Genomic DNA, 25,618 nt, shown 5'->3' on the forward strand with positions numbered 1-25,618 from the left:
CACTGTAGTTGCCATTGGCAGGTTTTGGTGCGCCGTATCAATTCTTATGTAAAGAGTGCTTGGGGGGGCCCATTGTAAAATTTGCATCGGGGCCCACAGCTCCTTAGCTACGCCACTGCCTACAGTATTTACGAACCTAAGAATGTCTTTACTATCAGCTTCTGTTTTGTGAATTAGAACTCCATAGCATCAAAGACTCCCTCATAGCATCAAAGACTCCCTGTTCAGCATCATTGTTAGGGTTCTTGCGGACTGTCAGGGTTCTGTTGATCCCATCACTGGTATCAAGGAGCAAGCAGCCCCGGGGTGTGGGGTCTAAGCAAGCACAGGTCTTCACCAGTGTACCCTGCAAGGGATGATGGGCCGTCACCCCTAGTGAGTGGCGGACTACTTTGCTGACTGGTGCTTGCCAGATCACGACCTCCAGGACTACGGCACCAGTGACTGGAAGAACAGAGGGTACCTGATGGGATAGGAGGGGTCTTGAGCAGAGCAGACTGTAGAGCTAAAGGGCCAGGACAGGCTTGCTGGGCAGGAAGGTCTAAACTATAGGGATCCCAGGAAGGGTACGGACAGGAAGGTGCTCCTAGGAGTGGAACAGACAGGCGGGATAATCCCAGGAAGGGAACTGAATGAGGGGCTCCCAGAAGGGCAGCAGGCAGGCAGGAGAAATGCTGAGTAAGGAGCTGACAGCAACGGATCCTAGGAGGAGTACTGACTGACAGGCTAAGTTCCGGAGATACTGACAGTCAAAGAGAAACACTGGGAAGGTACCTGACAGCTGGGAACCCAGGAGGGGAACAGACAGGCTGGAGGAATCCCTGGGATACTGCGGATGACAGAAGAGCTCCCATAGGGGAACTGGCAGACAGAGGGAATTTCTGGAATGGTGCAGCTGACTGGGAGGTTCCCAGAGGGGAGCAGACAGACAAAGGAAATCCCCAGGATGCTGCAGGTGACTGGATGAAGTTCTCAGAGGGGAACTGGCAGGCTGAGGGAAACCCTGTGAAGCTGCAGGTGACTGGAGGGAGTTCCTGGAACTGGTAGGCAGAGGGAAACCCCAGGATAATGCGAGTGACAGGAGGAAGTTCCCGGAAGGGAACGTGCAGGCTGGGGAAAACCACAGGAGTGCAACGGACAGGGAAGAGAGGCAGGGAGACAAACCATGCAGGGATACTGGCAGAGAAGTTAATGCAGAGGTAAGGGAAATCTCAGGAGGAGATAGATAGGAAACAGGGATGGACAAAGAAGACTGACTGGCAGGCAGGAAGGCACTGACAGGAGACAGACAGGCATTGATACAGACAGGTGCGGATACTAGGTAGGCAAATACAAAAATATACAGTCTGGCTAGAAGCCAACAATAGGGAATGCCAAATGGGATGCTGTAGAAGGATACCTGGTAGAGAGGGCAAGCCAAAAGGGGAACTACTTGGATTCTGTAACAGCATCCATCTGTGAGAGCACAGGGTACCCTGGCTCTCAATTAGGCAGGGTGCAGTACTGCCTTCGGCCACTGTGATAAAAGGAAAAGAGGTGCACGCGCGTGGGTCTAGCAACGGAGAGACGCTACACTGAAGTCCGTCGGGTCGGCGTCTCTAGGCCATAACAGACAAGCAAGGAGCAGCTAGGACTCGGTGGCTGGAGTGTACCGACTAATCGTTACACTCAGCCACCCTTGCAGAAGCCAGCACTGGAGGCAAGGAGAGGTAAGTGAAACAAGCAATCATTACAATCACGCAGTGAAATGTCTTCTGATAAATCCAGAGGCATATAAGGTTGTTTGTCATTCATGACAGGAGAGACAGCATCTTCTCCATGCCAGTACGCCATGTTTCCCACATCTGACTACAACCGACTGCTATGAGTAAAGATAATTACAGGAGAATTTTGATAAGGTAATATGGAAAAATAAAGTTTTACATATGGATGTAAGTATGGTTGCACAATACACCCATGGAGTACTGTATACGTATTTTCCTTTTGTATTTTTGTTAGTTGTCTTTTTATAGTAAGCATTCACTAACAAGGTCACCCACAAACCCACTCATGTCAAGTTGCTTGCATTAAAAAGTTAAAAATATTTGCGCTATTTCTCACATTTTGAAATAACCTATACACATAAAACTCAGTTACCAATCTGGTAACAAAACAGGGTTGTGTTTTCTGACTTTGGCCATAAAACATATCTATCCAGGGCTCGAAAAATGTACGAGGGGTGTAAGGATAAATAGAATGCAGCCTCACTTATTTGCCAGCAGAATTTGATCTCACTATCAGGGGATGACCATGAACCAGTACTTTCCTGACCACACTATGCTCTGACCATTTGGAAAAACTGGCACCCTCTTCTCATGTCAGAGAACTTACAGTATGAACCAAAAAAAGGGCTGGCCTTGACTTTCACCACAGGGAAGTCCTAGGTTATTTGGGAACCAAAATATGTGGGAGAAGGCAAGGTAAGTAAAAAACTTAATACATTTAAATTTTCTGTAAAGTAAAAGTGTACGCGAAGTGAACCTTGGGTACGAAAACACATACTGTATTTTTTGGACTATAAGATTCACTTTTTCTCCCCCAAAAGTGGAGAAATAAGTCACTGCATCTTATAGTCCAAATGCAGGAAGTTCCTGACTTGTGAACGCCTGCCAATACAAACCTCCAACCCGCAGCAATGTCGGGGACCCCCTGTACTGTGCCCATGCAGAGGATGACATAGAGGGATAAATGAAGGACACAGGGACACAAAGGGGCATAGAGGAGGACAGAGGTGGACACATGGAAGACACAAGGGGGACAGAGCAGGACACAGGGAGACACAAGAGGTACAACAGGGGCATAATGCTCCAAAATGCCCCTTCACCATGGATGCACCAGGTTTAGTATATATATTTTTTCCCCTGGTTTTGTCCTCTAAACCTCGGGGCATCTTATGGTTAGGAGCATACAGTATTTACGTAAGAAGAGGGAAGCCTCTGGATCCTATAGAGCAGAGGTCAGGAACCTTTTTGGCTGAGAGAGCCATAAACGCCACATATTTTAAAATGTAATTCCGTGAGAGCCATACAATATGTTTCAAACTGGGACAGTAGGACTCATGTCCCTGTTGCTATAATGATGTGTATACAGTTGAGAAATGCCGACTAACAGCTTGAACAATTAGCTAGCTGACTTGGGGGTTGATTCACTTTGTGGGACGAGATCCCTGCACTTTGGCCCAATAGGCTGCTTGTCAAGCGACAGGCAGACTATTGGGCCAATCAAAGTGCAGGGATCTCGCCCTACAAAGTCACTGGAACTGACAGGATCCAGGGTGGGACAATTGGAGCAGCTGTTTATTTAGGGGTGCACGATTAAGTTAGTAGTGCATACTACAGAAGTAGCATACCTACTTGGAAAATTTTACTTGCACTGTCACACTAAGCTGTGCTGCTTGAGCAGTGTAGCTTAGTGAATAAATCCCTAACTGTGAGCAAGATTCAGCCATTAAAAGAGCCACATCTGGCTCCCGAGCCATAGGTTCCCTACCCCTGCTATAGAGGCTTCCCACACCATTCTCCGGTCCCCTGTTGCCAAGCACATATTCCTGAAAATTCCTACAAGGGCTTGTCGGAATGAAGATCAGGGCCACGCTCTTCAGGCACAAACGCGGCCGTACTGTGCACTAAGCCAGTAGCCATGCTACTGTGCAAAACAGCCACGTGAATGCCAGAAGAGGAGCACAGCCCCGATGTTCCAGAGGGTCGTGGTGAGAAGCAGTGGCGAGGATACGGGATGCCTCTACAGGATCTAGATGTTTCCCTGTTTTTTAGTAAGTATGTGTTTCTTAACCTAAACCCCAACTGCGGCTTGGGTTCCCTTTAAAGAGAATCTGTATTGTTAAAATCGCACAAAAGTAAACATACCAGTGCATTAGGGGACATCTCCTATTACCCTCTGTCACAATTTCGCCGCTCCCCGCCGCATTAAAAGTGGTTAAAAACAGTTTTAAAAAGTTTGTTTATAAACAAACAAAATGGCCACCAAAACAGGAAGTAGGTTGATGTACAGTATGTCCACACATAGAAAATACATCCATACACAAGCAGGCTGTATACAGCATTGCTTTTGAATCTCAAGAGATCATTTGTGTGTTTCTTTCCCCCCTGAGGGGGGAGTGCATAGCAGAACCACAACACTGAAGAACTTGGCAGCCTTCCAGACACAGGCTGACAAGTCTGACAAGGGAAAGATACATTGATTTATTACAGAGACTGTGATAGTACAAAGTGCTGCAGTAAGCCAGAACACATTAGAATAGCTTTTGGAACTTGTAGGATGATAAAAAACAGGATGCAATTTTTGTTACAGAGTCTCTTTAAGGCAATTAGAAAATGGATCAATAATATGCAGCTGCTGCGTATCTTCCAAACATCCATTCTTGAGTTTCAGACTGGTGCAGCACAGTGCAATACACTGAAATAAGCAGCCGCATTTAGCTTACTGAATGGAATATGTTAAGTTGCATAGCACTGCAGCCAGGGGCATGTGAGAGCGGCTATTGCTACACATTATTCAGCCCTAGAGACCCTACCTCACAAAGAGAAAACTGAAAAATCATTTCAAAGGTTGCCATAGACCCATGAGGTGCCTGCTTTATTGTTATGCGGCCCCTTTCATTCTATGTGCAAGTCATAATTCTAATGTGAGTTACAACAAGAGAAGAATAACTGGTTGCTCAGGGAAGCAAATAATGTTTAGCTATTAAATACTGTCAGTATAGCATTGTGGAGTGTGTTGCGCATCATAAATAAAGGATAATACCCAATTATTACAGGGTGGCGCATATAAAACTAGCCCTGGCTGCCTGCCACCAGCTCGTTAGTATTGGCCAGTCTCTCCCTGAGTGCCTGTACTCTCTCCCTTCCTGCTCTGTATGTGTGGTCTCTGGCATTATAGCAGCCTGTGTTGCTGGTATTCGCTGCCATATGGGTTACATTACTCATGCGCTGGTGGCAAGCGGCTAGGGTCAGTTTTATATGCCCCACCCAGTATCCTACTAATATAATAAATGGGAAAGTTTGGATGTTTGTTACTCGATCACGCAAAAATGGCTGAACGGATTTGAATGAAATTTGGCACACACATAGCACATTACCTGGAACAAAGTATAGGATACTGTAACGATTGTGGAATCGTCTCCATGGTCAGCGCACCAGACATGCGCTGACGCGGCGGATTTCCTCCACAAGCGTATTATTGCGGACACCCAGGCTAGGTGCTATGCACCCGCAGAGGGCAATTCCCACTGGCAGATGGCGCTGTGGAGTGCAGGCGAACACAGCCGCTGCACAGCCACAGATGCCAAATGGGAATTGTACAGATCCGGGACAAGGTACAATCAGGCAGGGCTGGATAGCCCACAGGGAACAGAGCAAAGGGACAGAACCAATGTGTGCCCACCAAATTAGTCGCCACCCAGCGACGGCGGACACACAACGGCGGAAACGAAGTAGGAAACGCAATCGCAAGAATGGCGATTGCCAATAGCGACACAAGACTGAGCAGGACAGAGCACAAGGGAAGCAAAGGCACAGCAAATCATACAAAGAGAAAGATAAAGAAAATAACAAACGCTAGCTGAACGCGAACACCGCACTCATTCGCAACAGTGCACGCGTTCGTGCGCGGTCTCCGCGTGTTACGCACAACAGAGACAAGCACGCCTAACTAACCAAAGACAGACAAACACGAAACAGAGAACGCGAGCGCTTGCTTAACGGTTACCTCACCGAGCCTACAGCAAGCGTTTAGAATCAGACAAGACAGACAAACGTGAAACAGGAACTAGGCAGAAAGGATCCACCACTCTACCGTCAGAGCAAGTGTGATCCAAGCAGAAACACAGATCAGAACGATCCACAGCCGCTACCGCTAGCGGTTAGTGCGATTCAGGAAGACAGATCAGAAGGATCCACAGCACTAGCGAAAAGTGGCTAGCGCGATCCCAGAAGACAGAACAGAAGGATCCCCAGCGCTAGCGAAAAGTAGCTAGCGCGATCCCAGGAGACAGAACAGAAGGATCCCCAGCGCTAGCGAAAAGTGGCTAGCGCGATCCCAGAAGACAGAACAGAAGGATCCACAGCACTAGCGCAAAGAGACTAGTGCGATCCAGAGAAGATAATAACAGAACAGAAGGGCCTACCAGTAGCAACCGCTGCTCTGGTTAGCACCCCACAGACAGACAGAACAGGCAATACAAATAATACAATCCTAACTAGACTAGGGAATCTGCCTAGCGCAGTCCCACGAAAAACTCTAAACTAATCTTCAACGAGAAGTAGCATGGCTGACACTCACTAGGAGTGTATACTACATAGCAACGGCTGACACTCCAGTAGTGTCCATCAGGAACAGACCATGGAAGGGAAATGTCCAGCAAAGCATTCTGGGAGCAGAATGCTTTTATAGTGCCAGTCATCAAAAGAAGGCAGGTAAGGGATTTGCATGACTAATGTATGCAAATCCCTCAGCAACACAAGCTGCACAACTGACAGAAGGTCTCCTTTCCAGAGTCCTGCAGCAAGCAAACCTAAACAATGGTCAAAAGGCTGCCTGCCTGCGCAGGCAGCTGAGCGGATTCTCACAGATACTTTTTATTCCCATAACCAAAAAGGGGGAGGAGACAAATACAAATTTCACTGGAAAATGTAAACTGCAGCCATTCTTACACTGTTAATGGTAGGGTTCTCAAACTTTGCACAGTTGGTCGTTGGGTGACTGGGATTAATATTCAGAAAGGTGGGTGGAGTATATAAAAGCCAATCAAAATGAACCTATTGATTTTCAAGGGGGATATTTACATTGCTGCCATTCTTGCACGGTTAATGGCACAAGCCTCAAATCTGGTACAGTTGATCATTGGGTGACTGGGGTTCCATTTCAGAAAGGAGGTGGAGCCACAAACAACCAATTAGATTTGTTTCATTTCAATGCAAATTATTGATGCCAAACACCGCAAAGATCACAAACTTGGTAATTGATTAATTGTGTGTTAGGGTTAGAAAAGTAGGCACAGCCAACACTAGCCAAATACATAAGCGGGCAACGCCGGGTCATAAGTGGGCGGAGACAAATACAAATTTTACTGGGAAAATGTAAACAGCAGCCATTCTTACACTGTTAATGGTAGGGTTCTCAAACTTTGCACAGTTGGTTACTGGGTGACTGGGGGTTAATATTCCGAAAAGTTGGTGGAGCCTACAAAAGGCAATTAAAAATTACCTATTCATTTTTCAGGGGAATATTTCATTGCTGCCATTCTTGCACTGTTAATGGCACAAGCCTCAAACCTGGTACAGTTGATCATTGCGTGACTGGGGTTTACATTCATAAAACAGGGTGGAGCCACACACAGCCAATATGATTTGTTTCATTTTAATGCAGGTTATTGATGCCAAAGACCGCAAAGCTCACAAACTTGGTCATTGAGTAATTGATTAATTGTGTGTTAGGGTTAGGAAAAGTGGGCACAGCCAGCACCTGCAAAATACATAATCGGGCAATGCCGGGTCATCAGTAGGCAGAGCCAAATGCAAATTTCACTGAGAAAATGTAAACTGCAGCAATTCTTACACTTTTAATGGTAGAGTTCTCAAACTTTGCACACTTGGTCACTGGGTGACTGGGATTAATATTCAGAGAAGTGGGTGGAGCCTACAAAAACCAATCAAAATTCACCTATTGATTTTCAAGGGGAATATGTAATTGCTACCATTCTTGCACTGTTAATGGCACAAGCCTTAAACCTGGTACAGTTGGTCATTGGGTGACTGAGGTTCAAATTCAGACAAAGGGGTGGAGCCACAAACAGCCAATCAGATTTGTTTAATCTCAATGCAAATTATTGATGCCAAAGACCGCAAAGCTCACAAACTTGGTTATTGAGTAATTGTGTGTTAGGGTTAGAAATAGTAGGCGGAGCCAACACCAGCCAAATACATACCTGAACAATGTTAGGAAATAAGTGGGTGGAGAAAAATACAAATTTCATTGCGCAAATGTAAACTGCAGCCATTCTTACACTGTTAATGGTAGGGTTCTCAAACTTTGCACAGTTGGTCACTGGGTGACTGGGATTAATATTCCTAAAAGTGGGTGGAGCCTATAAAAGCCAATCAAAATTCACCTATTGATTTTTAAGGGGAATATTGAATTGCTGCCATTCTTGCACTGTTAATCACCTGTACCTGGTACAGTTGGCCATTGGGTGATTGGGGTTCAAATTCAGAAAAGAGGTGGAGCCACATCCAATCAGATTAATTTTATTTCATTGCAAATTATTGATGCCAAGGACCGCAAAGGTCACATACTTGGTCATTAAGTAATTGTGTGTTAGGGTTAGGAAAAGTGGGCAGAGCCAACACTAGCCAAATACATACCCGGGCAATGCCGGGCGTCCAGCTAGTTAATAAATAAAGCTGATAATGTATTTGAAAACATGAAGAATGACAACACTTAATATCGGAAGATGCTTATTGACCTGCAAGCACTGTAATTTCAGAATACATACCTGTTCTTTAGTTTTCCCCTCTCTTTCCCGGATATACAGAGTAACGATTCTTTCTGTTTCGTCCCGAAGTCTTGGATAATCAGAAAGCTACAATAAAAAATTACAATAAGGCTTTGTTCACATCTAAAATTGAAATCGCAAATGCCAGCGTTTTGCGATTTTATTAGTGATTTTTTTCCCCCTCCTGGCACTTACCTGCGTGCTATGACTTTGTGTAAAGCGCTTTTGCAGAGCGATTCTATTTTTTCACTTCCTAACGCAAGTCAGGAAGTGAACTGTTTGCCTCCGGAAAAGAATAAATACAATGTATTTACTCTTAAAAGTGCGAATGCAATCGCCGCACAAAGCGATTTTGTGAGCATTTTACGTTTTTCCTATACCTTCTACTGTAGCAAAAACACCCTAAAAATTGTACATGCAGCGTTTTGCTGAACGGAATGCAGACGAAACACGCTGATATGAACTATCCCATAAGGAGTCATTGCACTAGCAATTTTAGGGCATTTTTTTTAAATCGCCGGCGCTTGAAAAACCGCAAAATGCCCTAGGTGTGAATGAGCCCTTATAGTGACACTTTTTGCAATATTTACCATTACATTGACATAAATAATAAAAAAGGATAGGTGAAATCTGTGGTAGAATTTAGTTTGATAGGAGAATATAAAATGTCCCATGACATCTATCTTTGCCTTCTGATAGCTTTTGTGTTATGAAACCTTTTCTATGGGAGCCAGTGACAACACTGTACTTCGATGCCATAAACACGAGGATGCAAGAGGTTTAGGGCATGTTTCTTGCAAATTAAGGTACAGCATATAGTGATTTGCAGAAACAAAAACAGAGGCGCCAGAAGAGTAAAAACAGACTTTAAAATTGTTAAAATTGCTTGGGAGGCAGTGGTGGACTTACCTCCTATAAGCAGACACTAGAAACTGTCAATTAATGAAACAAAATAATTTATTGGCACACTCCACAAAAGGTTGCAACGCGTTTCGCAGGTATTCTCCTGCTTCCTCAGGCAATTGAAAGTGGGGAAGTATACAACAGCAATAGGTCCCAACAACGCTAGGCGCCTCTGTCTATTCACCCTTGGTGGAGGGGGATCCCCCCCTTCTTTCCTATCTACAGAGAGCGACTTCTTAATCCTGAGTGGGGTCACTCAGGGGCTGTGTGGCCAGCGCAGGGACTGGGAATCTTGTCAAAGTTGAGGGACGCATGGATTCGACTCAGTATCAGCAGATTCTGGAGACCAATGTCCAGGAATCAGTGACAAAGCTGAAGCTACCCCAGGGCTGGATCTTTCAACAAGACAACGACCCTAAACACTGCTCAAAATTCACACAAAGGCATTCATGCAGAGGAACAAGTACAACGTTCTGGGATGGCCATCTCAGTCCCCAGACCTGAATATAATTGAAAATCTGTGGTGTGAGTTAAAGAGAGATGTCCATGCTCGGAAGCCATCAAACCTGAATGAAATAGAGATGTTTTGTAAAGAGAAACACCTTAAACCAGAATCCAGCCTCTCATTGGAACCTACAGGAAGCGTTTAGAGGCTGTAGATTCTGCAAAAGGAGGATCTACTAAATATTGATTTCATTTCTGTTTTGTGGTGCCCAAATTTACGCACCTGCCTAATTTTGTTTAAACAATTATTGCACACTTTCTGTAATTCCAATAAACTTTATTTCACTTCTCAAATATCATATATTATATATTTAAAAGTCCAGAAGAAAATATTTTGGAAAATATGACAAGGGCTTAGAACTTAGAGTTTGTTTATTGCAAAGTGTGTCCACATCTGGTAATATTTCCTGTCTTGACAAGGAAGTGGGTACAATTTTCCAGCAAGGACCAAGACAACCCCTCTTCTGTCCATGAAAAAGAGAATTAGAATTACATTTATTTGTATTTTTTCCTGCTCCCATAGTTGTGGAGGTCGACAGGACAAAAGTACAGGGATATCGCCAGATAGGAACATAGACAGCAGTAAAATCTCAGTGGTTCCAACTCCTTACCAAACAATTCAAAAGTTTTTTCTTTAACATTTTCGTAACAAGTACATCATCAACATCATTAAGAAAAGAGAAACTCCAAACATGAACCATACCTTCGAGGTACATTTTCTAACAGTATTAAGAAGCTCTTGCATCACTAAGTCAACACACTTCAGAGCTGGTCCTTTAAGCTTCACAATTTGTTTTTTCACTATAGCTTCAAATGCCTTATCTGGTGTAAATAATCCAGTTCTGTGAAAAGAAATGTCAAAAAATGTATTTCATCCTTATTGAATAAAACATGTAAACATAGTACAGAGAGCAGTTATATCCATAAGGCAGTAGAGTGACTAATTTTTTTTACCAGTTTTAAGCTGCAATAGTAGTAATAAGTTCAATCTGCAACATTGTTCAAATATAACATACTGGCTCTAAAAGAGAATGTTTCCTTGTGTGAGTATTACAAGCACAATAGACTGAAAGCTCCCACGAACACGAAATAACTGTATACTCTGTAAATTGTTGCACATTGTCAACATTGACACAACTAAGCTATCAGCTTGTGTTAGGTTACATTTAACTTCATACATTTCCTCAATAATCTCCAAATATCATCCCACTCGCAACCTTTGCTCTAACATAAAGCCCTCCTAACCTCTGGTCACCTTCTATAATTTTCTTATTTAGGTCTTTCATATTTCACTTCTCCTTTGGCACTTTCTCCTACATCTGCCAGTCTTCTGAGTCTGGAAACCTTCAAATGCCCCCTTAAAACACACCTCTTTGGCACCCTTATGATCTGTCACACTCTCCCTTTAGAGATATATTCACCTCTACTAGAAGAGAACCAGAGGTAAACCGAAAGTCAAAGATTACTGTATTTTTCAGCATATAAGAAACACTTTTTCTCCCCCCAAAATGGGGAGAAAAGTCCTTGCATCTTATATGTAAGATACAGGGAGTCCCTGACTTATGATTGCCCACTGATACGAACTTCCAACACGGTGGAACGTCAGGGACTCCCTGTATTATCCCCTGTGTCCCCCTCCCGGCCCCCCGCTGGTCTTCTCAGCTTCCTGTGTGTAAAAATAATTAGTGGTAGCGCGGGATCACAGACCTCTTCTCTCCTGCATGGCTCCTGCTGATGACGCGATCAGCAGAAGCCGACACTAGAGGAGCAGATCTCAAGATGAAAGGTCTGCACTCGGAGGGGGACAGAAGGGGACACATGGTGGACAGAAGGGGACACAGGAGGACACATGGGGAAACAGTAGGAGAATGATTGGGGAGAACATCTACAAGACGATCCTGGAACATAGACACACCAGGTTTAGTATATATATATATATTATATATATATATATATATATATATATATATATATAATTATCCTGGTTTTTGCCCTCTAAGCCTAGGTGCATCTTGTATTCCGGAGCATCTTATATGCTGTAAAATACGGCAGATCCTTACGTAAAAGAGAATCCTCTGGATCTTACAAAGGCTTCCCAAATCCTCCTGGAGACCACCGCTGTTGCCAACGACACCCTTTATGGTCACAACCATGATCTTCTTCATGTATGAGCCTGGTCACCGAACCGAGAGCCTGCATGAAACGGCTGCAGCTGTGCAGTAGCACAGAGCCGCTCGTGTATGTGCGGCTTCGGCATACTGCGTGGGCTAAGGCTGGGATCATGCATGGAGAGAAGTGCGGTCACCCAACATATCCACCAAGCACTTGTGGGATGTTCCAGGGGTCCACGGGTGGCAATAGTGGTGGCCAGGAAGACATGGGGAGCCTCTGGAGGATCTAGAGGCTTCCCACTTAATACTTACAGTATTTCATTTTTGTCTATATGTTCACCTCAGGTACACTTAAAGGTGGCTAGATGTCCACCAGGTTCGAGCATCAGATCAATCCCTATCAGATCAAATCAAATCCGAGAGGGATCTAATCCTTGCACACATTGTACACAGATTTTCAATAGATTTTAGCATGGCAGTCCTGCTGGTCCACTGTCTCTAATACTTTTGCCAAAGGCCCCAAAGAAACATGCACTTGAGATATTTATGACTGGAGACTGACTAGATTAGTCACATGCTTGCTTCAGGTGTGTGATTCAGACACTACTGATGCCTGAAAGACCACCAGGACACCAGGCACCTGGTATTATTTGGATTAATCACTGCGCATGCTTGAATCCCTGTAAAATCATAAAAGCATATAGTGCCCAGTACTGCTTATATCAAGCTGTCATTGACACCTCGTGACGCACACCTGGGGGTAGTGCCACCACTTTGTACGCACTCACCAAAAGCGCGTCTTGCTCTTTTGCGTATCAATATATTGCCTTGCCAGCCAAGGAGATCCAGGCAGATATAAAACACAGATCCATTTATTGAAGTAAAAACATCCCGCAGGCTTACAGTTCACTGGATACAAGTAACGGCTCCACCGCGGAAAGTACAGAGCCACTCGCTCCCACTGCTCGTCCTGTTTCCGGGTAACGTCAATGCGCTCCTCCGACTCCGCCCTACGCGTTTTGTCACACTCCGTGACTCATTCAGGGGCTGGAGTGCGACGTTGACGTAGGATTCTTAAGGCTGCAAAGCGATCTCCCCGCCCTGGCTCCACCCGCAACTACGCCCTCTACTGTTGCTAAGCTACCACCATAGCGTGCTGGCTCCGTACTTCCGCAATGCAGCTCAATTCAAATACATAAAATTAACAAATACATATAAATAAAAGACATATTATCATAAAAATCAGTCAAGCAATCAGTTTCCAATAAATTACAAACCACAGCCTAGTTCTATATCACTAGAGGTTACCCAGCATTTTAGCGTTCTCCCATAATTCAAACCTTTCTTACAATTCATCATTACTAGCCCATATTTTGTATATACTTTCTCATAATCACCAATTTACACATAATGTCAAACTATACACCCCCCCCCCCCCCCCCCCACACTGTACATTGCCGTCCCTTAATCCTTATAAGTGACAGTATCTATATATTTATTCATACCTCAATACACTATCAATTACTAAATAGTCATCCATAATTATCAATCAAATTGATTCTTATCTCATAAAAATGAACACCCTCTAAAAGTGCTACGTCGCATTCGTTAGAATGGAATATACACCATTACAGTGATCTATTATCCCTTAAAGTGACAGTGCATACCCATAGATCTATATCAATAGATTGTGCTATTAAAGTCACTTTAATAGCACAATCTATTGATATAGATCTATGGGTATGCACTGTCACTTTAAGGGATAATAGATCACTGTGATGGTGTATATTCCATTCTAACGAATGCGACGTAGCACTTTTAGAGGGTGTTAATTTTTATGAGATAAGAATCAATTTGATTGATAATTATGGATGACTATTTAGTAATTGATAGTGTATTGAGGTATGAATAAATATATAGATACTGTCACTTATAAGGATTAAGGGACGGCAATGTACAGTGGGGGGGGGGGGGGGGGGTATATTTTGACATTATGTGTAAATTGGTGATTATGAGAAAGTATATACGAAATATGGGCTAGTAATGATGAATTGTAAGAAAGGTTTGAATTATGGGAGAACGCTAAAATGCTGGGTAACCTCTAGTGATATAGAACTAGGCTGTGGTTTGTAATTTATTGGAAACTGATTGCTTGACCGATTTTTATGATAATATGTCTTTTATTTATATGTATTTGTTGTTTTTATGTATTTGGATTGAGCTGCATTGCGGAAGTACGGAGCCAGCACGCTATGGTGGTAGCTTTGCAACAGTAGAGGGCGTAGTTGCGGGTGGAGCCAGGGCGGGGAGATCGCTTTGCAGCCTTAAGAATCCTACGTCAATGTCGCACTCCAGCCCCTGAATGAGTCACGGAGTGTGACGAAACGCGTAGGGCGGAGTCGGAGGAGCGCATTGACGTTACCCGGAAACAGGACGAGCAGTGGGAGCGAGTGGCTCTGTACTTTCCGCGGTGGAGCCGTTACTTGTATCCAGTGAACTGTAAGCCTGCGGGATGTTTTTACTTCAATAAATGGATCTGTGTTTTATATCTGCCTGGATCTCCTTGGCTGGCAAGGCAATATATTGATACGCAAAAGAGCAAGACGCGCTTTTGGTGAGTGCGGGCACAGAGGGGGGACTTGCTATACAAGGTGGTGGCACTACCCCCAGGTGTGCGTCACGAGGTGTCAATGACAGCTTGATATAAGCAGTACTGGGCACTATACGCTTTTATGATTTTACAGGGATTCAAGCATGCGCAGTGATTAATCCAAATAATTCTGATTGAGGTGGAGTGAACCTCTTGTAATTGCGATCCCCTGACTTTGTGAGAGTGCTATTACCAGTGGAGCGCAGTATTTCCTGAGGAGTTAGGCACCTGGTATTGTTTAAAAGGAAATAAATGTGGCAGCCACCGTATTGCTTTCATTTCAGGTGTCCTTTAAAACTGACTGGTAGGCGAAGGAATAGCAGTGGCTGGAAATTGCTTAGCAGCTTTGACTTCATGCTACAGGTATTTATTTTGTGAAAACTATGTTTCCTACAACAAGATTAAAACACAGTTCATAAAAGACAATATACTGTATTCAAGGTATTCTTGCTAGTTGTTGCTGCTAATAATTTCTACAGCCGTTGCTAACAGCTATTTCAAGCTAGCAGGAGCTTGTAGCTGCATAGACTTGAATTACAGCCAGCCACAAATCTCTCTGTGTGACACTGTTCTACAGAAGCCTGGGTCTGTGTGAAATATCCAACAGGAAAGAATGCAGGAGTGAATACCATGTTGGTTTTACTTATCTGGTGAGAATTTACTGCAACTAGCATACAAGTCTTCATCTGTGCAGCAAACCTCAGTGCTTTGTAGAAAAAGAAAAAAAAAGCAGAATAAACATTGCTTTGCACTTGCATCTTACTTCAACCTCTTGTGGGTGAAGCAGGTTGTTTTGGTGCTCAGTGTCTGAACTGGGCGCTGTTATAGCAATAATGCTATAGTGAGCACCCCTGCCATTCCGGCGATCACCAGACCCCAAATGACTTCTCCTTCTGAGTTGCTACAACTTGGAGAGGGAATAGTATTTAACACCACTGAGCATTTGAGTGGCAGCAGGGTGAGCCATCATTCGGGTCACCCTGAGCCCAACTCACTGGTGGCATACTAATGCGTACGCCTTGTGGGCATCAGTAGTTGAAATCTAAGCCCTGTTTGAGGCCTGTTATTCCTGGCAGGACATAGATTTAAGTTACTTTCTCCATGCGAACCCGTCGCTCTCACTGTTCGCGCTGCTCTGACTTCACTGCAGCCCGATTGCTCTACTGTCATAATGACAACAGAGCTCTGTGAGCCGGTCATCTCCTGACACTGTGAGCTAATCAAAGTGATCATAGCTCCTTTTCTGAAAAAAAAAAAAGTTTCTGGTTCTTAAGGGGCCAGAGACTGCAAGTCCGCATGTGGTAAAAAGATACCCAAGGGGAACTGGTCTGTATAAATGCTGGCTACAAGTTTTAATAGGCAAAAGTCCTCATGCCCTCCTCCCTTTGTTCATTGCTGTCCCCCTCTGTTCCTGTGTAAAAAGGCTCTGCAGGTCTGCCAAGTTGCGCACTTCTGCGCAAGCACTGGCCTGGTGGCATGCCTCCTTGGTCCTACTATTGTGGCCAGGAGCATTCTGTGCATATGCACAACATAAAAACTCAAAGTATGCATGGGTGGAACACTCCTAGCCTTGACCACGACTTGGCAGACTTACGGGCCTATTACACAGGAACAGAGGTGGACAGCAGTAAATGGGGAGAGCGGAAGACATGAGGACTCCTGCCTATAAATGCCTGTCGCCAGCATTTGTACAGGTCAATTCACCTCTGCTATTGTTGAGGCAGGGAACACACTTGTCTTTCAGTTTTCTGCGCGCGTTTTTTCTGCATACTTTTTCTGCACACCAAGTGTGTTTCTATTCTGGAAAATGTGTGTGTTTTTTCACAGCAGCTGATGTAGTTGATAGAGAAACAAAATGTGCAGAATCATCATGCAGAATGTCAGTTTTTTTTCTGCGTGCGAACAACATATTAAAGAGGAACTCCAGTGAAAATAATGTAGTAAAAAAAGTGCTTAATTTTTTACCATAATTATGTATAAATGATTTAGTCAGTGTTTGCTCATTGTAAAATCTTTCCTCTCCCAGATTTACATTCTGACATTTATTACATGGTGACATTTTTACTGTGGGCAGGTTATGTAGCTTCTGCTAGCTGTTTTGGCTGTTAGAGACAGCTGTAAACAGCTAATTCCTGTCTGTGAACCTTGTTACATTGTGGCAGTTTGCCCAGAGTACCGCGGTACTCAGAGCTTCTTGTGGGAGGGGTTTCTGCACAAAATCAGTCATACAGCGCCCCCTGATGATCTGTTTGTGAAAATCATTGTATTTCTCATGTAAACTGCTTACCAACTTTCTTCTCTATGTAAAAAAGTAGCACTATGAACTTTCTTATGACATGTACTTGTTTTCTCTATTCTTTAATGTACATGAGGTCATGGATCCAGAGACAATTTACAAAGACCCAGGTCAAATAAGATCAACACATTTCAGTTGCTGCTATGAACCCTGCTGTTAGTTTATCAGAAGTGCAAGAGGGCTGACATGTAACAAGCAATTGCTAAATGTAAAGCCAAATATCAGTTGCCAAAATCTTTAAGTTCCCACACACATCCATCTGTTATCTGCAGATGACTGGCCAATTTGACCATTTCCATGTAGTATGAAAGCATATCTACCCGGTCTGTTCATATTATTCAGAATCTGTTGGCCCTCATACTACATGGAAGTGGTAAAATTGGCCAGTCCTGTGCAGATTAAAATTGGATGCGTGTACAAAACCTTTGTAATGTATAGATATGAACTGAAGGAATTTCTATCTCAAGTTAGGTAGGATTTGACAAATTACCGAACTCCATGAATGTTTTTGATCGCATAACTAATCTCCTTCCGCAAATCCTTTTCCTCAAATTCCATCTAAAAGAAAGTAACAGATGTAAGCAGTCTGCATCATTTAAAAACATGACAAATTCTTACTGTAATTTAGAAATCAACTCAATGGTTCATGTAATAGACACATCTGATTCATAATTCATACAGGCTATTCCATGGGGGTAGAAAAATTCAGATGAAAACAGAAGAGTACAGATACAAATGTGGGAAGAAGACCATGATATCAGAAGGAGAGGACCAGCTTCAGTAAATAGCATACAGGTTGCCTTTGCAGCACTAATTAATGTTTATAGCAATTTTATAATATAAGTGGAATTTTCCTTTGAGGGATAGAGGAGTCAGTGGGAGTTAAGCTTAGACATTAGGTAGGGATTATCATTAAGGGGAGAGATTAAGGTCAGAGTTTGGTGAGGGGATATTCATTATGGGGAAACAACTACAGTTAGTCAAAAAACACTGGTATAAATGACTTAAAGAGAGACTGAAGCTTATTCAAATACTTATTTTTACCATCTATCTATGTTAAGCATTGTTAGCAGTGCTGAAACGCTGCATTCCCGCGGCAGAAAAAGGGCTTTATACCCCCCAAATCCCTGGGGCAAAAATCGGGGAGCGCTTCCAAGTAGAGGTAGAGCTTTGCGCTGTAGCTCTGCCTCTACTGGAGTCAATCTCTGCCGATCGCCGCCTCTCCCCGTCCCTCTCATTCTTCTTTCACTGAGAGGGGCGGGAGAGGTGGAGATCCGTGGAGATTGACTCCAGTAGAGGCATAGCTACAGCACAAAGCTCTGCCTCCCCGGGCAGCAAAATCCACAACTTGGAAAGTCGTGGAATTTTGCCCCGGTATTTGGGGGGTATAAAACTCTTGTTCTGCCGCGGGAATGCGGCATTTCAGCACTGCTAACATTGCTTAACATAAATAGCAGGTAAAAATAAGTATTTTAATAGACTTCAGACTCTCTGTAACCTCCTGGGTTCTACGCACGCCGGAGGGTTTGCAGTCAGGAGTCCCCCATTATAATTTTGAGCGATCGGATAGTTCTAATAGTTTCAGTTAGCACTAGGCTAGCTAGCAGTGGTGGTCGGCATCCTTAGATTACGTTTGATCCCCCCCGATCGCCGCTAAATACATTATCCCCCTGGATCCAGCGATCGCTGCAGCCTCTCCGGACAGCTCCGCTCTTCTCTATGGGGAGGATCGAACATGACGTCATGACGTCGGTGACGTCATGCGCAGACCCGATCCTCCCCATACAGAGGACCAGAGATGTGCCGGGAGGCTACGCGATCGCTGGATCCAGGGGGGTAATGTATTTAGCGGCGATCGGGGGGATCAAACGTAATCTAAAAATGCCGACCACCACTGCTAGCTAGCCTAGAGCTGGCTGAAGATATTAGAACTCTCCGATCGCTTAAAATTTTAATGGGGGAATCCTGGGGACAGGCGGCAGTATGCCCGACACAGACATACAGGACGGTCATACCATTAAGGAGGTTAAACACTGCCAAAGATAGCATACCTCCCATTCCTACATCTCTGATCTAGTCCAGAGGTACTCCCCAACCCACTATCTCCACTCCTCCAACACGCTATTAGGAAAATGGAACATTTAAAGTGGATCCGAGATGAACTTTTGCTCATTGCATAATTGTGTTCCTATCCTATTGTTTATAGGGCATTCCTCAAGCCAAATACTTTTTAGTTTTTGTTTTAATACTCTAATTCCCTATAAGCTAAAGAAGCCACACCCACAGGTTTTCAAAGAGCCAAGGCACTTTCAGACAGTAGCAAGGGCTCATGGGAGCTCAGTCTGGGCAGGAGGAGGTTGAGATATTACTAGCCAGAGATTTCAGAGGCAGAGGGGAGGAGGGAGGAGAAGGGGGGGATTAGGTTTTTTTGCTCAAGATGCAGATAAGCCTGCTTCTGTGTAATGTTTACAAACAACATGGCTGCTGTTATTGTATCACAGGAATAATGAATCATATTCTATTAAAGCTGTTTGCAGCTAGATTTGCTGTGTAAACTATCTAAACTTTAGATGAGACATATAGACAAGTTACTTGTTATAGTTAGTTTTTCATCTCGGATCCGCTTTAAAGGGAAGGTCCAAGCAAAATAAAAAAATGAGTTTCACTTACCTGGGGCTTCTACCAGCTCCATGCAGCCATCCTGTGCCCTCATAGTGACTCACTGCTGCTCCAGTCCCCCGCTGGCAGCTTTCAGACCTCGGAGGTCGGCGGGCCGCATTGCGTACGTTTATACGCATTCCCGCTAGTGCAGGAACATTAACACATACATTTTTATGCATTACTGGTTCAATGCGTAAAAATGTACGCATTGAACCTGTAACGCGTAAAAATGTATGTGTTAATGTTCTTGCACTAGCGCGAATGCGTAAAAACGTACGCAATGCGGACCGCCGACCTCCGAGGTCGGAAAGCTGCCAGCGGGGGACTGAAGCAGCAGTGAGTGACTACGAGGGCACAGGATGGCTGCATGGGGCTGGTAGAAGCCCCAGGTAAGTGAAATTCGTTTTTTTTATTTTGCTTGAACCTTCCCTTTAAGGAAGCTAGTAATCTTATCTAATTAGCTAGCATGCCTGTGAAAGCCTCCTGAAGCGGCAATAAATGCATCTAATTACATGTATTTATGTTGCAAAAGAATGTTTCTCCTCTGTATATCCAATGTATATAAGCTTTGTTTTTTTGTTTTTTTTTGTCAGTATATGTAGGAACCAAATCTGATGAAGGCTTATTAGCTGAAAGCTTACTTTTTATTTATTTCTAAGTTAGCCAATAAATGGTATCAACCTGATTCAAAACGTCTTGCTTTTACCGATGGCTAACATGGTACAACACTACTGCTTCATTTTTTATGTGAAGAAATATGACATTTACAGAGAACAGTTTTCACTGTGGGCATTACTATGGTGGACTGTGTCCAGCACATCCAGCATACAGAAACAGTACTCACTATCTATAATCCTGTGATAGAAAATAAAGTTCAGGTCCTTCTCTTCAGACCCTTTCTCTGTAGCTGACAAATCTCTCAGCTGTTCTCATATGATCTGTGAGAAAGCAGTGTGTGTACACAGGGCAGAAACAAACAGCAAATCATTCCTTTGTGAATAGTGACAGAGAAGTGGCACCTATCTACATGGTACAGCTCTAGCCTCGACACCAAGTTTGTTACAAAAAGCTAGTATACAAGTGTTGTTTTTCACACACGTTGTGATCAGAGACTATGTGGGGTTTACAGAATGAAAGCTTTTTTGATAGTTCCTATTTAAAGCGGATCCGAGATGAAAAACTAAATATAACAAGTGACTTGTCTATATATCTTATCTAAAGTTTAGATAGTTTACACAGCAAATCTATCTTCAAACAGCTTCAACAGTATATTAATATTTTTTCCTGTGATACAATTGGGAGCAGACATGTTTTCTGCTTGTCACTATTACACAATCACACACACAGGCAAGCTTATCTGTATCTAGGCATGCTAATCTGTATATTCTGTGAAAACTCCACTCTTATCTCCTCCATTACACAGGCAACTGATCTGTATCTGCACTGCAGCTCTCAGATTGTGAAAACTCTGCCTCTGAAATCTATAGCTAGTAACACCTTTTTCACCTGCCCAGACTGAAATCCCACAATCCCTTGCAAGCGCCAAGGCACTCTGGAGAAGCTGTGGGTGTGGCTTATTTAGTTTATAGGAAATTAGGGTATTAAAACAAAACGAAACAAGTATTTGGCTTGAGGAATGCCCTATAAACTATATGTAAGGAACACAATTATGCAATGAGTAAAAGTTCATCTCGGATCCACTTTAAGCAATATTTAAGTCTACTGAAAGCTGATAACTTTTGAAGGACAAAACATTTCTAAGTTATATTTGTATCTATAATCTAAATGTAGTGAAACTTTATAAAGTTCTCTCTTACAGTGAAACTACAGTCATATAAATGGGACAGTAGTGCATTCAATGTTACCAGTCTGAAACCCACTATATCAAGATTACAATTTTCATACGCTCCAACAACTGTTGTCCACAAACTGCTATAGAAATATTGTGTCTTGCAGTATACAACAGTGAGTATGGCATACTTTCTGCAATTAGCTTGTCAGAAGATCACTGAATGCTTTATTTGAGATTGTTTACATAATTCCTTTGTGAAAAGAGCTCAGCCTAGGGTGCTATGAACCACCCAGAGCCACCACATCAATGGGCATGTGCTACGTGACATTGAAAGTTTACAATAGGCAACTCTTCATAGTGCTTTGTGTGTTATTTGGAAGATGTACAAATATATGAGTAATACAGACCTTTTCCATTGATTTTTCATGAAGGAAATGAATACAGCGTTTCTCACTGGGGTTTTACACAGGAAGACAGACACAAGTGCATGATATATCTCACCTGCTACTTCCTCTCTACTTGTTGTAAGTTGATCTGCTGTTTCCTGTCTGCTTCCATTTAAATATCATCTTTAGAAACTATTTTATCACTTTCTGCACAATTGCTCATTTATGCAGAACATTAATTTTAGGAATGCTATAATCAAATTCATGCCAAAACAATGTGTAATTCTGTTTCATTTTCATTACTGAATTGTCAATACAGTTTATGGGCCTAAGGCCTCTTTCACAGTGGGACGTTGCGTTTCATGCGATGTTAAAGTCGCACAACGTGCCCCTAACGCAGCGCTTGTAGGTTATGAAATTGGACGTTATTTTGCACTGCATTATGTGTCTCTTGGTGCGCCGTTTTCATTGCATACTGATGGAACGAAAACAGCGCATGCGTTACATTAAAAAAAAAAACACATTACTGAGCATGTGCAACACACATACAGTGGGTTGCAACAGTATTCGGCCCCCTTGACGTTTTCCACATTTTGTCATATTACTGCCACAAACATGAATCAATTTTATTGGAATTCCACATGAAAGACCAACACAAAGTGGTGTACACATGAGAAGTGGAACGAAAATCATACATGATTCCAAACAATTTTTACAAATAAATAACTGCAAAGTGGTGTGTGCATAATTATTCGGCCCCCTTTGATCTGAGTGCAGTCAGTTGCCTGTAGACATTGCCTGATGAGTGCTAATGACTAAATAGAGTGCACCTGTGTGTAATCTAATGTCAGTACAAATACAGCTGCTCTGTGAGGGCCTCAGAGGTTGTCTAAGAGAATATTGGGAGCAACAACACCATGAAGTCCAAAGAACACACAAGACAGGTCAGGGATCAAGTTATTGAGAAATTTAAAGTAGGCTTAGGCTACAAAAATATTTCCAAAGCCTTGAACATCTCACGGAGCAGTGTTCAAGCGATCATTCAGAAATGGAAGGAGTATGGCACAACTGTACACCTACCAAGACAAGGCCATCCACCTAAACTCACAGGCCGAACAAGGAGAGCGCTGATCAGAAATGCAGTCAAGAGGCCCATGGTGACTCTGGGCGAGCTGCAGAGATCTACAGCTCAGGTGGGAGACTTTGTCCATAGGACAACTATTAGTCTTGCACTGTACAAAGTTGGCCTTTATGGAAGAGTGGCAAGAAGAAAGGCATTGTTAACAGAAAGCATAAGAAGTCTCGTTTGCAGTTTGCCACAAGCCATGTGGGGGACACAGCAACCATGTGGAAGAAGGTGCTCTGGTCAGATGAGACCAAAATGGAACTTTTTGGCCAAAATGCAAAACGCTATGTGTGGCAGAAAACTAACACTGCACATCACTCTGAACACACCATCCCCACTGTCAAATATGGTGGTGGCAGCATCATGCTCGGGGGGTGCATCTCTTCAGCAGGGACAGGGAAGCTAGTCAGAGTTGATGGGAAGATGGATGGAGCCAAATACAGGGCAAACTTGGAAGAAAACCTCTTGGAGACTGCAAAAGACTTGAGACTGGGGCGGAGGTTCACCTTCCAGCAGGACAACAGACCTAAACATAAAGCCAGGGCAACAATGGAATGGTTTAAAACAAAACATATCTATGTGTTAGAATGGCCCAGTCAAAGTCCAGATCTAAATCCAATCGAGAATCTGTGGCAAGATCTGAAAACTGCTGTTCACAAACGCTGTCCATCTAATCTGACTGAGCTGGAGCTGTTTTGCAAAGAAGAATGGGCAAGGATTTCAGTCTCTAGATGTGCAAAGCTGGTAGAGACATACCCTAAAAGACTGGCAGTTGTAATTGCAGCAAAAGGTGGTTCTACAAAGTATTGACTCAGGGGGCCTAATAATTACGCACACCCCACTTTGCAGTTATTTATTTGTAAAAAAATGTTTTGAATGATGTATGATGTTCGATCCACTTCTCACGTGTACACCACTTTGTATTGGCCTTTCACATGGAATTCCAATAAAATTGATTCATGTTTGTGGCAGTAATATGACAAAATGTGGAAAACTTTAAGGGGGCCGAATACTTTTGCAACCCACTGTAACACAGCAAATTTCTTGCTAAACGCACAGCATGCTGCACCCTCCAAATATTGCTACACGTTACACACAACGCAACATGTGCACTGTGAATGTCACACAGACTTTGTATTGCTGTACGTTAGTCTGCGTTATTAAATTTTTTATAACGTGCGACTTTATTGTCCCATTGTGAAAGAGACCTTACAGAAACAACAACAACCAAATAAATCACAAACAAACATAGTATAGGTCTATACCTTGACTAATTCAAATGGGAAACGCTCGTGAAAAATGCGATTAATTTTGGCGCCACCAGAGAGCTCTAGTGTATCCACTTTATCCCCTGATCCTTCAATCTTCTTCTCAAAGTCTTGTGCAAAATGTTGGATCATCCTTACAAATGAAGAAGAAGTGATTACAGTTAATTTTAGAAGCATTCTCTGCAAAAGTCACATCCTAAAGCTGCGGTGGCCTCCATAATGTTTGAGATAAAGAAAAATTTTCTGTTGATTTCCCCCTCTGCTCCTCAGGCTGGGAGCACACTTTGCAGAATTGCATGCTGTTGTCTGGAGTGCAATCCTGGAAGACACATGCTCCTAGCCTCAGTGTAGAATGTTAAATCAAATAATTCAGACGTGATTACAGTGCACATTCCAGACATTAAAGTTATGTGCATACATTACAGTTGCACCATGTAGCAATTAACACAATTTCCCTCATTTCTATACACCTTGTGTGTGTGTCAGTACCTGTGACAGTCATATATGCCTAAGCCATAACAACCCCATCACCATGATCATCACCAAATGAGCTGGCATGCTTTGGGTCTTCTGCAATTCCTTTTTGTCTCCACACTTTCCTTTTAGCATCACTCTGATACAGGCTAATCTTGTTTCCTCTGTCCATAACATCTTTTTCCAGAATTATGCAGGCTTTTAACCTCCTTGGCGGTAATCCCGAGCTGAGCTCGGGGTATGCCGCCGGAGGTCGCCGCTCAGGCCCTGCTGGGCCGATTTGAGTTCTGAAAAAAGCAGCACACGCAGCCGGCACTTTGCCAGCCGCGTGTGCTGCCCGATCGCCGCCGCTCCGCGGCGATCCGCCGCGTGCAGCGGCGAAAGAGGGTCCCCCCAGCCGCCCGAGCCCAGCGCAGCAGGAAAACAAACAGTTCCGGCCGGCGCTAGGGGCTGGATCGGGCGGCTCTGACGTCAGGACGTCGACTGACGTCCATGACGTCACTCCGCTCGTCGCCATGGCGACGAGGAAAGCGAAACAAGATAGGCCGCTCATTGCGGCCTATCTTGTTACTTTCGATTGCCGGAGGCGATCGAAAGTACGCTTCCGGAGCGCCCTCTAGTGGGCTTTCATGCAGCCAACTTTCAGTTGGCTGCATGAAATATTTTTTTTTTAATTTAAAAAAAACCCTCCCGCAGCCTCCCTGGCAAAATAATTAAACCGCCAGGGAGGTTAAAGGGAAACCGAGCTAAATGCACACTAAGCTTACGAAAAGGGAAGTATGTGTTTGTCGTTTCTCACCATCATTTGGCCAGTCCTAACCAGTTTCCATAAAAATATTTTCCTTCTTGATTCGTAGCCTTAGGCCCCTTACACATCGGCAGCTGAGCTATACACT

At 43.5% G+C, this 25,618-nt stretch overlaps 1 protein-coding gene across 14 annotated transcripts in view; it reads right to left on the minus strand.

Annotated features, from left to right (window-relative positions):
- The window catches only part of DNM3 (dynamin 3), a 629,085-nt gene that overhangs the window by 555,464 nt on the left and 48,003 nt on the right, over positions 1-25,618 (minus strand). For all 14 annotated transcript variants that reach the window (XR_011022036.1, XR_011022035.1, XR_011022038.1 and 11 more), the window contains exons 8-11: positions 24,246-24,381; positions 17,506-17,573; positions 10,662-10,800; positions 8,552-8,638 (exon numbers count right to left, since the gene is read on the minus strand). Coding sequence is in view for 7 of the 14 variants with exons in the window: in XM_068239888.1 (XP_068095989.1) it covers positions 8,552-8,638; positions 10,662-10,800; positions 17,506-17,573; positions 24,246-24,381 (430 nt within the window). In the remaining 7 variants the exon portion in view is untranslated. The remainder of the gene's footprint in view (positions 1-8,551; positions 8,639-10,661; positions 10,801-17,505; positions 17,574-24,245; positions 24,382-25,618) is intronic.

Source organism: Hyperolius riggenbachi, chromosome 6, assembly GCF_040937935.1.
Source record: "Hyperolius riggenbachi isolate aHypRig1 chromosome 6, aHypRig1.pri, whole genome shotgun sequence".
Classification (NCBI taxonomy): domain Eukaryota; kingdom Metazoa; phylum Chordata; class Amphibia; order Anura; family Hyperoliidae; genus Hyperolius; species Hyperolius riggenbachi.